General features: G+C 44.0%; 1 protein-coding gene across 1 annotated transcript; it reads left to right on the top strand.

Moving 5' to 3' along the window:
- The first annotated feature begins 508 nt into the window (after window positions 1-508).
- On the top strand, window positions 509-15,216 carry cfd (complement factor D). Its single transcript, XM_062960323.1, has 5 exons — window positions 509-668; window positions 2,673-2,826; window positions 8,117-8,261; window positions 8,350-8,613; window positions 14,978-15,216. The coding sequence occupies exons 1-5, from the start codon at window positions 617-619 to the stop codon at window positions 15,131-15,133; spliced, it is 771 nt and encodes a 256-aa protein (XP_062816393.1). The 5' UTR covers window positions 509-616; the 3' UTR covers window positions 15,134-15,216.
- The last annotated feature ends 272 nt before the right edge of the window (window positions 15,217-15,488 follow it).

Here is a 15,488-nt window from a genome sequence, read left to right as displayed (position 1 = left end):
GAGAATCAGATGGTGTCTTCCCACATGCTAGATTGAAGCCTGACTGGATGGCCATCTGTTGGGAGGGATTGGATGGTGTCTTCCAGCATAGTAGAATGAAGCCGGACTGCATGGCCATCTGTCGGGAGGGTTTGGATGGTGTCTTTATAGTAGAATGAAGCTGATGGCCAACTCTCGAGAGGGATTGAATGAAGTCTTCCTGCATAGCAGAATGAAGTTGGACTGCATGGCCATCTGTCAGGAAGGCTTTGATGGTGTTTCCCTATACGGGGAATCAGATGGTGTCTTCCTGCATGTTAGATTGAAACCGGACTGGATGGCCATCTGTCGGGAGGGATTGGATGGTGTCTTCCTGCATAGTAGAATGAAGCCGGACGGGATAGCCATCTGTCGGGAGGGATCGGATGGTGTCTGACAGTGAAACAATCCTCTTTCTTCCCGAGGAGGAAGCCAGGCTTTCCGGTCTCGGTGCCAAGAAGAGACATCTGCGCCAGGGCCGGGTCTTGTTTGTTTTCGGAGCCGGAAACGTTCCTCAAATGATCTTGGGACCTTCCCGAAGGAAGGTGTGTGTATATAATACTTCTCTCTGGACTCGGCGGGATCCGTCGTGTTGAGGATGCTGTCGGCGGTCGGGATCGTTTTATTCTGCAGCGCCATTGGCGCCTATGGTGAGTCCCTCATGACCTCCGTTAAGGGTCTATTATCAATAATAATAATAATAATAATAATAATAATAATAATAATAATAATAATAATATGCTGCTTTCTCTCTCTTGGAACGATGGATTTATTTACTTCTTTATCCGGCTTGTTTTGAGACTGGGTTCAAATGAGAGGGAAGGAGATGCCACTGAACGTTAGGAAGACATTCTTAGAGCTGTTCACCAGTGGAACTCTCTGCCGCAGAGTCTGGTGGAGGCTTTGAAACAGAGGCTGGGTGGCCATCTGTCGAGGGTGCTTTGGTTGTGCCTTTCCTGGACTAGATGGCCCATGTGGTGTCTTCCAACTCTTCTTCTTCTTCTTCTTCTTCTTCTTCTTCTTATTATTATTATTATTATTATTATATTATTATTATTATTATATTATTATTATTATTATTATTATTATTATTATTTTATGACACAGCAAACAAGATAGACATGCTGGATTTCATATCACAAAACCACAAGTCGAACACTTCCCAAGCGTCTAGGACTGTGTGATGTATTATATTATTATTATTATTATTATTATTATTATTATTATTATTATTATTATTATTATTGTATGACACAGCAAACATGATAGATATGCTGGATTTTGTTTCACAAACACTTCCCAAGTGTCTAGGACTGTGTGATTTATTATTATTATTATTATTATTATTATTATTATTATTACTATTTTACTATGACACAGCAAACAAGACAGATATGCTGGATTTCATATCACAAAATCACAAGTCGAACACTTCCCAATTATTATTATTATTATTATTATTATTATTATTATTATTTGGAATTGACATTTATTACTACTACTACTTATTATTATTATTATTATTATTATTTGGAATGGACATTTATTAGTACTACTACTACTTATTATTATTATTATTATTATTATTATTATTATTACTATTATTATATTTTGAATGGTCATTCATTATTACTACCATTATTATTATTATTATTATTATTATTATTATTATTATTTTGAATGGTCATTTATTATTACTACCATTATTATTATTATTATTTTGGATGGTCATCTGTTGGGAGTGCTTTAATTGTGCTTTTCCTGCATGATGGAGAGTTGGACTAGATGGCCCATGTGGTGTTTTCCAACTCTATTATTATTATTATTATTATCATTATTATTATTATTATTATTATTATTATTATTATTATTATTATTATTATTATTATTATGACACAGCAAACAAGATAGACATGCTGGATTTCATATCACAAAACCACAAGTCGAACTCTTCCCAAGTGTCTAGGACTGTGTGATGTATTATTATTATTATTATTAGGACTGTGTGATGTATTTTCAGATGATGCTGCAGATCCCCGTAGGGTGGCCTTTTGCAGTTGGCAGATAATTTTGTCAATGTCTATTGTTTCGAAATGCCGGCTGAGATCTTTTACCACAGCACCCAGTGTGCCCATCACCACCGGGACCACCTGCACTGGTTTCTGCCAGAGTCTTTGCAGTTCAATCTTGAGGTCCTGATAGCGGCTGAGTTTTTCCTGTTGTTTTTCATCAATGCGACTGTCACCTGGGATGGCGACATCCATGATCCAAACCTTTTTCTTTTCCACAACTGTGATGTCTGGTGTGTTGTGTTCCAGAACTTTGTCAGTCTGGATTCGGAAGTCCCACAGTATCTTTGCGTGCTCATTTTCCAAGACTTTTGCAGGTTTGTGATCCCACCAGTTCTTTGCTGCTGGGAGGTGGGACTTGAGGCATAAGTTCCAATGAATCCTTTGGGCCACATAGTTGTGCCTCTGTTTGTAGTCTGTCTGTGCAATTTTCCTACAGCAGCTGAGGATATGATCCATGGTTTCGTCGGTTTCCTTGCACAGTCTGCATTTTGGGTTTTTATTAATAATATTTATTAATAATAATAATTTTGCATTATTATTATTATTATTATTATTGATTCTATGACCTCTCCTATGACACAGGCCGGCCCCGGGGCCGCATCTTGGGGGGCCGAGAGACCGCCCCGCACGCCATGCCCTACATGGCCTCCCTGCAAGAAGGCGGGAAACACATCTGCGGAGGGTTCCTCATCTCCCAGGAGTGGGTGCTGAGTGCGGCCCACTGCTTGGAAGACACGTGAGTGCTCCCAACAAAGGATTCCCCTTCAGAGTCATTATTATTATTATTATTATTATTATTATTATTATTATTATTATTGGAACTCCCTGCTGCAGGCTGCACCAAGCCATAAGAACGCATTTGGGTTTCCTGTTCCAGCTACATGCTAGATGCCATAGCTTTCTAACTACTGTAGATGGTCTAGATGATCTTTAGGGATCCCTTCTGACTTTGATACCCTTTGGAACTCCCTGCCGCAAGATGCACAAAGAAACTATGGATTAAATGGCCTCTGAGTATCGCTTCCAACTCTATGCTAGACTCAATGGCCTTTTAAATAGATAGTCTAGATGACCTTTAGAGACCCCTTCTGACGTTGATACGCTGTGGAACTCCCTGCTGCAGGATGCACCAAGCCATAAGAATGCGTTTGGGTTTCCTGTTCCAGCTCTATGCTAGATGCCATAGATTTCTAACTACTGTAGATGGTCTAGATGACCTCTACATTGCTAGACTCAATGGCATTTTAAATAGATAGTCTAGATGACCTTTAGAGACCCCTTCTGACGTTGATACGCTGTGGAACTCCCTGCTGCAGGATGCACCAAGCCATAAGAATGCGTTTGGGTTTCCTGTTCCAGCTCTATGCTAGATGCCATAGATTTCTAACTACTGTAGATGGTCTAGATGACCTCTACATTGCTAGACTCAATGGCATTTTAAATAGATGGTCTAGATGACCTCTAGGGGTCCCTTCCTATTTCGATACTTTGTGGAACTCCCTGCCGCAAGATGCAGGAAGAAATTATAGTCTAGATGACCTCTAGGGCTCCCTAACGATTTCGATACCCTGTGGAACTCCCTGATGCAGGATGCACTAAGCCGTAAGAACGGATTTGGGTTCCCCTCCTAGCTACATGCTAATGACATAGCCTTCTAACTAGATAGTCTAGATGACCTCTAGGGACCCCTTCTGACTTTGATACCCCGTGGAACTCCCTGCCGCAAGATGCACCAAGCCATAAGAACGCATTTGGGTTTACTGTTCCAGCTCCATGCTTAGCTTTCTAACTACCGTAGATGGTCTAGATGACCTTTAGGGATCCCTTCCGACTTTGATACCCTGCGGAACTCCCTGCCGCAAGATGCACAAAGAAACTATGGATTGGATGGCCTCTGAGTATCCCTTCCAACTCTATGCTAGACTCAATGGCCGTTTCAATAGATGGTCTAGATGACCTCTAGGGGTCCCTAACGATTTCGATACCTGGTGGAACTCCCTGCTGCAGGATGCACTAAGCCATAAGAACGCATTTGGGTTTCCTGTTCCAGCTCCATGCTAGACACCATAGATTTCAAACTACTGTAGATGGTCTAGATGACCTCTATGGACCCCTTCTGACTTTGATACCCTGTGGAACTCCCTGCCGCAAGATGCAGGAAGAAGTTATAGTCTAGATGACCTCTAGGGGTCTCTAACGATTTCGATACCCGGTGGAACTCCCTGCTGCGGGATGCACCAAGCCATAAGAACGCCTTTGGGTTTCCTGTTCCAGCTCCATGCTAGATGACATAGCCTTCTAACTAGATAGTAGACATGTCCAAAAAATCGTTTTGAATCATATATCGGATTTATTTCGGATTGTTCTCGCTTTTTGAGACGCATTCCGAGACATTGTCTCACAGCGCAACCAGCAATGTAATTCGAACCATTGTTGGCCCATTCTCTAATTCTCTCTTAATGGTTCGTTAATTCCCCGCCCCCCGCCCCCCCAAAAAAAATTTGGTTTCCAGTGTCCTTCTTGCTTGCAAATATAGCAAGGGAATTTCTAGTTTTCAAAGTATCTTTGCACAACTTGCAAGGGCATGGCAAATTTGATGAGGATAGCTCAAGAAATGAGGGTGGGAGAGCCCTGTAAAAGCCCCCCCCCCCGTTCCTTTTTTTTTTTTTGTGATTGCGCATGCGCGTCTGCTATTTTAGAAACATTTAGAATCAATACGAATTTTCGGAAATATCTGAAATTTTTGGGTGAAAAAAATCAGAAATACTTTCTATATTGAAGCGCCAGCGCCCCCTACTTTAGAAACGAGAATGGAAACATTTTTTTCATCGATCAGACATGCCTACTAGATAGTCTAGATGACCTTTAGGGGCCCCTCCCAGCTTCTATACCCTGTGGAACTCCCTGCCACAAGATGCACAGAGATTAGATGGCCTGGGACTATCCGTTCCAACTCTATGCGAGACTTAATCGCTGTTTAAATAGATAGTCTAGATGACCTTTAGGGGCCCCTCCCAGCTTCTATACCCTGTGGAACTCCCTGCCACAAGATGCACAGAGATTAGATGGCCTGGGACTATCCGTTCCAACTCTATGCGAGACTTAATCGCTGTTTAAATAGATAGTCTAGATGACCTTTAGGGGCCCCTCCCAGATTCTATACCCTGTGGAACTCCCTGCCACAAGATGCACAGAGATTAGATGGCCTGGGACTATCCGTTCCAACTCTATGCGAGACTTAATCGCTGTTTAAATAGATAGTCTAGATGACCTTTAGGGGCCCCTCCCAGATTCTATACCCTGTGGAACTCCCTGCCACAAGATGCACAGAGATTAGATGGCCTGGGACTATCCGTTCCAACTCTATGCGAGACTTAATCGCTGTTTAAATAGATAGTCTAGATGACCTTTAGGGGCCCCTCCCAGCTTCTATACCCTGTGGAACTCCCTGCCACAAGATGCACAAAGATTAGATGGCCTGGGACTATCCGTTCCAACTCTATGCGAGACTTAATCGCTGTTTAAATAGATAGTCTAGATGACCTTTAGGGGCCCCTCCCAGCTTCTATACCCTGTGGAACTCCCTGCCACAAGATGCACAGAGATTAGATGGCCTGGGACTATCCGTTCCAACTCTATGCGAGACTTAATCGCTGTTTAAATAGATAGTCTAGATGACCTTTCGGGGCCCCTCCCAGCTTCTATACCCTGTGGAACTCCCTGCCACAAGACGCACAAACCTTAGATGGCCTGGGACTATCCGTTCCAACTCTATGCGAGACTTAATCGCTGTTTAAATAGATAGTCTAGATGACCTTTCGGGGCCCCTCCCAGCTTCTTTACCCTGTGGAACTCCCTGCCACAAGACGCACAAACCTTAGATGGCCTGGGACTATCCGTTCCAACTCTATGCGAGACTTAATCACTGTTTAAATAGATAGTCTAGATGACCTTTCGGGGCCCCTCCCAGCTTCTATACCCTGTGGAACTCCCTGCCACAAGATGCACAGAGATTAGATGGCCTGGGACTATCCGTTCCAACTCTATGCGAGACTTAATCGCTGTTTAAATAGATAGTCTAGATGACCTTTCGGGGCCCCTCCCAGCTTCTATACCCTGTGGAACTCCCTGCCACAAGATGCACAGAGATTAGATGGCCTGGGACTATCCGTTCCAACTCTATGCGAGACTTAATCGCTGTTTAAATAGATAGTCTAGATGACCTTTAGGGGCCCCTCCCAGCTTCTATACCCTGTGGAACTCCCTGCCACAAGACGCACAAACCTTAGATGGCCTGGGACTATCCGTTCCAACTCTATGCGAGACTTAATCGCTGTTTAAATAGATAGTCTAGATGACCTTTCGGGGCCCCTCCCAGCTTCTATACCCTGTGGAACTCCCTGCCACAAGATGCACAAACCTTAGATGGCCTGGGACTATCCGTTCCAACTCTATGCGAGACTTAATCGCTGTTTAAATAGATAGTCTAGATGACCTTTCGGGGCCCCTCCCAGCTTCTATACCCTGTGGAACTCCCTGCCACAAGACGCACAAACCTTAGATGGCCTGGGACTATCCGTTCCAACTCTATGCGAGACTTAATCGCTGTTTAAATAGATAGTCTAGATGACCTTTCGGGGCCCCTCCCAGCTTCTATACCCTGTGGAACTCCCTGCCACAAGATGCACAAACCTTAGATGGCCTGGGACTATCCGTTCCAACTCTATGCGAGACTTAATCGCTGTTTAAATAGATAGTCTAGATCAGGGGTCCCCAAACTAAGGCCCGGGGGCCGGATGCGGCCCTCCAAGGTCATTTACCTGGCCCCCGCCCTCATTTATAATAGAATATATTTATATCTGTTTTAATAATATAATATATTGTATATACATATGATATTGATAATAATATTATCATTTTATACAATATAATACTAATAATAATACCCTATATTAATTATATGTTATATATTACATATAATATTACAGTATAGTGATATAGTTCAATATAGTAATATATAATGCTAATATTGTGCTATGCTAATAATATAATATACTGTAAGTACATACAGCTGCTCTGAGTTCTCCTTGGGGTGATTAGGGTGGGATATAAATGTAGTAAATAAATGTAGTAAATGAATAAATAAATAATTTCGGACTTAAGCTCGCCCAAAGTCTGAAATGACTTGAAGACACACAACAACAACAACAATCCTAATTAACCTGACTATCTCATTGGCCAGAAGCAGGCCCACACTTCCTATTGAAATCCTGATAGGTTTATGTTGGTTAAAATTATTTTCATGTTTAAATATTGTATTGTTCTTTCATTGTTATTGTCGTTGTTTTGCACTGCCAATAAGATATGTGCAGTGTGCATAGGAATTTGTTCGGGTTTTTTCCCCAAATGATAATTCGGCCCCTCCACAGTCTGAAGGATTGTGGGCCGGCCCTTTGCTTTAAAAGTTTGGGGACCCCTGGTCTAGATGACCTTTAGGGGCCCCTCCCAGCTTCTATACCCTGTGGAACTCCCTGCCACAAGATGCACAAACCTTAGATGGCCTGGGACTATCCGTTCCAACTCTATGCGAGACTTAATCGCTGTTTAAATAGATAGTCTAGATGACCTTTCGGGGCCCCTCCCAGCTTCTATACCCTGTGGAACTCCCTGCCACAAGATGCACAAAGATTAGATGGCCTGGGACTATACGTTCCAACTCTATGCGAGACTTAATCGCTGTTTAAATAGATAGTCTAGATGACCTTTCGGGGCCCCTCCCAGCTTCTATACCCTGTGGAACTCCCTGCCACAAGATGCACAAAGATTAGATGGCCTGGGACTATCCGTTCCAACTCTATGCAAGACTTAATCGCTGTTTAAATAGATAGTCTAGATGACCTTTCGGGACCCATTTCGATCCCCCTCCACCCGCAGTTGCTTAGTCGTCCTACCGCTCCAGCCGCCCCTGTCCAAGCGTGTCCTCCTGGCGAACACGTATGTGACTGGATCCCTGGTTCTGTCCGCAGGGCCAACGGGACCTTCCAGGTGCTCTTAGGGGCCCATTCGCTCACGGCCCCCGAACCCAACAAGCGCCTCTACGGGGTCCGCCGCTTGGCCGCCCACCCCGGGAGCAGCGAGGAGACCAACGAGGACGACCTCCTTCTCGTCCAGGTGGGACCCCCGCCCCTAGAAAGCCATAGACATGCCCTTGGAGGTGGAAGGTCGTGGTGGTCACTCTCTCTTTTTGCCTCCGTGGCAGCTGTCCGAGCCGGCCACCCTGGGCCCCGACGTGAAGACTTTGCCGCTCCAAAGCGAGGACCGGGAATTGCCGGCGAGGACCTTCTGCCTGGCGGCCGGGTGGGGCTTCACCAAGAACACCGGGCAGCGGCCGGACCGGCTGCAGTGGGCCGAGCTGCCCACCATGAGCCGGGCCGAGTGCAACGAGCGGCGCTTCCACGACGGGGAGATCACGCCCAGGATGATGTGCACCGAGGTCAAGAGCGTGCGCAGAGACACCTGCAAGGTAGCGCCTCTCGGATACACATATCTCGTAGTCTTAGCAGAAAATAAGCTGAGCATAAGCCAAGAGTGTGATGCGGCAGCGACAAAGGCCAATGCGATTCCAGGCTGAATCAATAGGATAGTGCAGGGGGCCCCAAACTTTTTAAACAGGGGGCAGTTCACGATTCTTTGGACCGTTGGAGGGCCGGACTATAGTTGGCCACCGAACAATAACAACAACAACAACAACAAAAGTGTTGGAAGAGACCCTTTGGGCCAGGGGTCCCCAAACTAAGGCCCGGGGGCCGGATGCGGCCCATCGAAGCCATTTATCCGGCCCCCACGGCACAAGGGCAGAAGGGGGTTGGACTAAATGACCCAAGGGGTCTCTTCTTCTCTTCCAATTCTCCTCCTCCTTATTATTATTATTAACATTGAGGCTGGGTGGCCATCTGTCCGGGGTGCTTTGCTTGTGCTTTTGGTGCATAAAGGCAGAAGGGGATTGGACTCAATGGTCCAAAAGGTCTCTTCCAACCCTCTTTATTATTATTATTATTATTATTATTATTATTATTATTATTATTATTATTATTATTATTAACATTGAGGCTGGGTGGCCATCTGTCCGGGGTGCTTTGCTTGTGCTTTTGGTGCATAAAGGCAGAAGGGGATTGGACTCAATGGTCCAAAAGGTCTCTTCCAACCCTCATTATTATTATTATTATTATTATTATTATTATTATTATTACTAGCTGTGCCCGGCCACGCGTTGCTGTGTCTGAGTCTGGTGGTGTTGGTCAGTCTACATTAGGTTGTATTGATGCTGTGACCTCCACCCTTCTTTATACTCACATTAATAGTAGTATTTGAAGTCTGTTACCTTCTTCAATTTTTGTGTTGATTGATAATTGCTTGAGATCCCTGTTGTCTTTGGTTTGTTGTTAGTTGTAATGTCTGATTCTGCTGAGTGCGGTTTATATTTTTATTGTGGTACAATAGTCTTTTTTTTGTTTTGCCTGTGTAGGTGTTTATTATTGTTGTTGTTGTTGTGGTCATGAAGGTTGGATAAGTTAGATGCTACTGTATTGTTTTTTGGAGGCCCAGTGTAGCACTGACTGGCCTCTCAGCCTCAGTGCCTGGCTGTTTCTTGCCTGTGATGGTGTTGATTCTTATTGTTGTTGTTGTTGTCATTGTTATTATTGTAATTGTTTTTTTGGAAGCCAAGTGTGAATGTAGGGATTGGGGAGGTGGATGAGTTGTGTTGTCAAATTTTGTATTTGTTATAGTCACAATGTGTTGTTGTGAGTTTTGTGGGTCTGGATTGTGGTTTTGTGGTGTGGTTGTGTTGTTACAACTGAGAGGCACGGCTTTTGTGTTGTGTTGCGAAGTTTTGTATTTCTGGGTCGTTTAGTTGTGTGCCAAGTTTTGTATTTCTGGGGCGTTTAGTTGTGTTGTTATAGTCACGATGCATTGTTGTGAGTTTTGTGGGTCCGGATTGTGGTTTTGTGGTGTGGTTGTGTTGTTACAATCGGGAGGGAATGCTTTTGCGTTGTCAAATTTTGTATTTCTGGGGCGTTTAGTTGTGTTATAGTCACGATGCATTGTTGTGAGTTTTGTGGGTCCGGATTGTGGTTTTGTGGTGTGGTTGTGTTGTTACAATCGGGAGGGAATGCTTTTGTGTTGTCAAATTTTGTATTTCTGGGGCGTTTAGTTGTGTTATAGTCACGATGCATTGTTGTGAGTTTTGTGGGTCCGGATTGTGGTTTTGTGGTGTAGTTGTGTTGTTACAACCAGGAGAAAAGGCTTTTGTGTTGTGTAGTCAAGTTTTGTATTTCTGGGGCATTTAGTTGTGTGCCAAGTTTCGTATTTCTGGGGCGTTTAGTTGTGTTGTTATAGTCACGATGCATTGTTGTGAGTTTTGTGGGTCTGGATTGTGGTTTTGTGGTGTGGTTGTGTTGTTACAACCGGGAGGCAAGGCTTTTGTGTTGTGTTGTCAAGTTTTATATTTCTGGGGCGTTTAGTTGTGTGCCAAGTTTCGTATTTCTGGGGCGTTTAGTTGTGTTGTTATAGTCACGATGCATTTTTGTGAGTTTTATGGGTCTGGATTGTGGTTTTGTGGTGTGGTTGTGTTGTTACAACCGGGAGGGAAGGCTTTTGCGTTGTGTTGCCATGTTTCGTATTTCTGGGGCATTTACTTGTGTTGTTATAGTCACGATGCTTTGTTGTGAGTTTTGTGCATCCGGATTGTGGTTTTGTGGTGTGTTTGTATTGTTACAACCACGAGGCAAGGCTTTTGCGTTGTGTTGTCAAGTTTTGTATTTCTGGGGCATTTAGTTGTGTGCCAAGTTTCGTATTTCTGGGGCGTTTAGTTGTGTTGTTATAGTCACGATGCATTGTTGTGAGTTTTATGGGTCCGGATTGTGGTTTTGTGGTGTGGTTGTGTTGTTACAACCGGGAGAGAAGGCTTTTGTGTTGTGTTGCCAAGCTTTGTATTTCTAGGGCATTTAGTTATGTTGTTATAGTCATGATTTGTTGTTGTGAGTTTTGTGGGTCCGGATTGTGGTTTTGTGGTGTGGTTGTGTTATTGTAACCGGGAGGCAAGGCTTTTGCATTGTATTGCCAAGTTTCATATTTCTGGGATGTTTAGTTTTGTTGTTATAGTCACTGCGCCCACAACTTTATCCTTTTATATATATAGATTATTATTATTAACATTGAGGCTGGGTGGCCATCTGTCCGGGGTGCTTTGCTTGTGCTTTTGGTGCATAAAGGCAGAAGGGGATTGGACTCAATGGCCCAAAGGGTCTCTTCCAACCCTCTTTATTATTATTATTATTATTATTATTATTATTATTATTATTATTATTATTATTAACATTGAGGCTGGGTGGCCATCTGTCCGGGGTGCTTTGCTTGTGCTTTTGGTGCATAAAGGCAGAAGGGGATTGGACTCAATGGCCCAAAGGGTCTCTTCCAACCCTCTTTATTATTATTATTATTATTATTATTATTATTATTATTATTATTATTATTATTAACATTGAGGCTGGGTGGCCATCTGTCCGGGGTGCTTTGCTTGTGCTTTTGGTGCATAAAGGCAGAAGGGGATTGGACTCAATGGTCCAAAAGGTCTCTTCCAACCCTCTTTATTATTATTATTATTATTATTATTATTATTATTATTATTATTATTATTATTAACATTGAGGCTGGGTGGCCATCTGTCCGGGGTGCTTTGCTTGTGCTTTTGGTGCATAAAGGCAGAAGGGGATTGGACTCAATGGTCCAAAAGGTCTCTTCCAACCCTCTTTATTATTATTATTATTATTATTATTATTATTATTATTATTATTATTATTAACATTGAGGCTGGGTGGCCATCTGTCCGGGGTGCTTTGCTTGTGCTTTTGGTGCATAAAGGCAGAAGGGGATTGGACTCAATGGTCCAAAAGGTCTCTTCCAACCCTCTTTATTATTATTATTATTATTATTATTATTATTATTATTATTATTATTATTATTAACATTGAGGCTGGGTGGCCATCTGTCCGGGGTGCTTTGCTTGTGCTTTTGGTGCATAAAGGCAGAAGGGGATTGGACTCAATGGCCCAAAGGGTCTCTTCCAACCCTCTTTATTATTATTATTATTATTATTATTATTATTATTATTATTATTATTATTATTATTATTAACATTGAGGCTGGGTGGCCATCTGTCCGGGGTGCTTTGCTTGTGCTTTTGGTGCATAAAGGCAGAAGGGGATTGGACTCAATGGTCCAAAAGGTCTCTTCCAACCCTCTTTATTATTATTATTATTATTATTATTATTATTATTATTATTATTATTAACATTGAGGCTGGGTGGCCATCTGTCAGGGGTGCTTTGCTTGTGCTTTTGTTGTTGTTGTTATTGCTCGGTGGCCAACTATAGTCCGGCCCTCCAACGGTCCGAAGAATCGTGAACTGGCCCCCTGTTTAAAAAGTTTGGGGACCCCTGCTTTGGGCCATTGAGTCCAATCCCCTTCTGCCTTTGTGCACCGAAAGCACAAGCAAAGCACCCCTGACAGATGGCCACCCAGCCTCAATGATAATAATAATAATAATAATAATAATAATAATAATAATAATAATAATAATAAAGAGGATTGGAAGAGACCCCTTGGACCATTTAGTCTAACCCCCTTCTGCCTTTGTGCATCAAAAGCACAAGCAAAGCACCCCTGACAGATGGCCACCCAGCCTCAATGATAATAATAATAATAAGGAGGAGGAGGATTGGAAGAGAAGAAGAGACCCCTTGGGTCATTTAGTCCAACCCGCTTCTGCCCTTGTGCCATGGGGGCCGGATAAATGGCTTCGATGGGCCGCCTCCGGCCCCCGGGCCTTAGTTTGGGGACCCCTGGGATAGTGTCTAGACCAGGCATGCCGGGCCAATTGTTGCCCATGTTCACATCTCCATGGCCCGGGCCAATTGTGGATTAGATGACCTCTGGGTGCCCCTTCCAACTCCATAGCCTTAGATGAACTTTAGGGGTCCATTCCGACTTCTATACCCTGTGGAACTCCCCGCTGCACAAAGAAGCTGTGGACTAGATGGCCTCGTGGTGCCCCTTCCAAACTCCATGGCCGTCTAAATAGATAGTCTAGATTATCTTTAGGGTTCCCTTCTAAACTCTGATACCCTGCGGAACTCCCTGCTGCATGATGCACGAATAAGCTGTGGACTAGATAGCCTCTGCGTGCCCCTGCCAACTAAATGGCCTTCCTAATAGATAGTCTAGATGACCTTTAGGGGACGCTTCTAACTTTGATACCCTTCAGAACTCCTTGCCGCATGATGCACTAAGTAGATATGGACTAGATGGCCTCTGGGTGCCCCTTCATCTTGATGGCCTTCCAAATAGATAGTCTAGATGACCTTTAGGGGTCCCTTCGGACTTCGATACCCTGTGGAACTCCCTGCCACATGATGCACTAAGAAGCTGTGGACTAGATGGCCTCTGGGTGCCCCTTCTGACTTTGATACCCTGTGGAACTCCCTGCCGCATAGGCACGAAGAATTTATGGACTAGATGGCCTCTGGGTGCCCCTTCCAACACAATGCCAGACTCAATGGCATTCCAAATAGATAGTCTAGATGACCTTTAGGGGTCCCTTCTGACTTTGATACCCTGTGGAACTCCCTGCCGCATGATGTACAGAGAAACTATGGACTAGATGGCCTCTTGGTGCCCCTTCCAACTCCATGCCCTTCCTAATAGATAGTCTAGATGATCTTTAGGGGTCCCTTCTGACTTCTATACCCTGCGGAACTCCCTGCCGCATGATGCACGAAGAATTTATGGACTAGATATCCTCTGGGTGCCCCTTCCAAACTCCATAGCCTTCCGAATAGATAGTCTAGATGACATTTAGGGGTCCCTTCTGACTTCGATACCCTGCGGAACTCCCTGCCGTATTAAATTCCCCGCAAGTAGAAAGCTATCAGCTCAGTGCTGATCGCTTTGCAGGGCTTAAGGATTGAAGGCCGGGGCCAAATTGGCTTGATATTCGTATTGAAATAGTCCTTGAAAGCATCTCCTCCTCCGTCTTTTATTTACAAAATCATTGTACACAAGAAGTATTCAACTCCCCGCAAGTAGAAAGCTAGCAGCTCAGTACTGATCGCTTTGCAGGGCTTAAGGAATGAAGGCAAGGGCCAAATTGGCTTGATATTCGTATTGAAATAGTCCTTGAAAGCATCTCCTGCTCCGTCTTTTATTTACAAAATCATTGTACACAAGAAGTATTCAACTCCCCGCAAGTAGAAAGCTAGCAGCTCAGTGCTGATCGCTTTGCAGGGCTTAAGGATTGAAGGCCGGGGCCAAATTGGCTTGATATTCGTATTGAAATAGTCCTTGAAAGCATCTCCTGCTCCGTCTTTTATTTACAAAATCATTATAAACAAGAAGTATTCAACTCCCCGCAAGTAGAAAGCTAGCAGCTCAGTGCTGATCGCTTTGCAGGGCTTAACGATTGAAGGCCGGGGCCAAATTGGCTTGATATTCGTATTGAAACAGTCCTTGAAAGCATCTCCTGCTCCGTCTTTTATTTACAAAATCATTATAAACAAGAAGTATTCAACTCCCCGCAAGTAGAAAGCTAGCAGCTCAGTGCTGATCGCTTTGCAGGGCTTAACGATTGAAGGCCGGGGCCAAATTGGCTTGATATTCGTATTGAAACAGTCCTTGAAAGCATCTCCTGCTCCGTCTTTTATTTACAAAATCATTGTACACAAGAAGTATTCAACTCCCCGCAAGTAGAAAGCTAGCAGCTCAGTGCTGGTCGCTGTGGACTAGATGGCCTTTGTGGCCCCTTTTCCCAACTCTCGGCTTCTGTCTTGCAGGGCGACTCCGGAGGGCCCCTGGTTTGCCACGGCGTGGCCGAAGGCGTGGTGACGGCCGGATCCCGTGTCTGCGGCAACTGGAGGAAGCCGGGCATTTACACGCGTGTCGCCCCGTACTTGCCGTGGATCAACGGCGTCATGGCCTCTCCCAACTAAGCCATGCTTATCACTATCCAAACATACTATGCCATACACTCTGTATTAGCTTGATATTTGTATTGAAATAGCCCTTGAAAGCATCTCCTCCTCCGTCTTTTATTTACAAAACAAGATGTATTAAATTCCCCGTAAGTAGAAAGCTAGCAGCTCAGTGCTGATTGCTTTGCAGGGCTTAAGGATTGAAGGCCAAGTCGGCTTGATATTCGTATTGAAATAGTCCTTGAAAGCATCTCCTCCTCCGTCTTTTATTTACAAAATCATTGTAAACAACAAGAAGAAGACGTATTAAATTCCCCGCAAATAGAAAGCTAGCAGCTCAGTGCTGATCGCTTTGCAGGGCTTAAGGATTGAA

The sequence above is a fragment of the Anolis carolinensis genome, unplaced genomic scaffold (genome assembly GCF_035594765.1).
Source record: "Anolis carolinensis isolate JA03-04 unplaced genomic scaffold, rAnoCar3.1.pri scaffold_7, whole genome shotgun sequence".
Lineage (NCBI taxonomy): Eukaryota > Metazoa > Chordata > Lepidosauria > Squamata > Dactyloidae > Anolis > Anolis carolinensis.
This window is presented reverse-complemented; position numbering and strand designations above follow the sequence as displayed.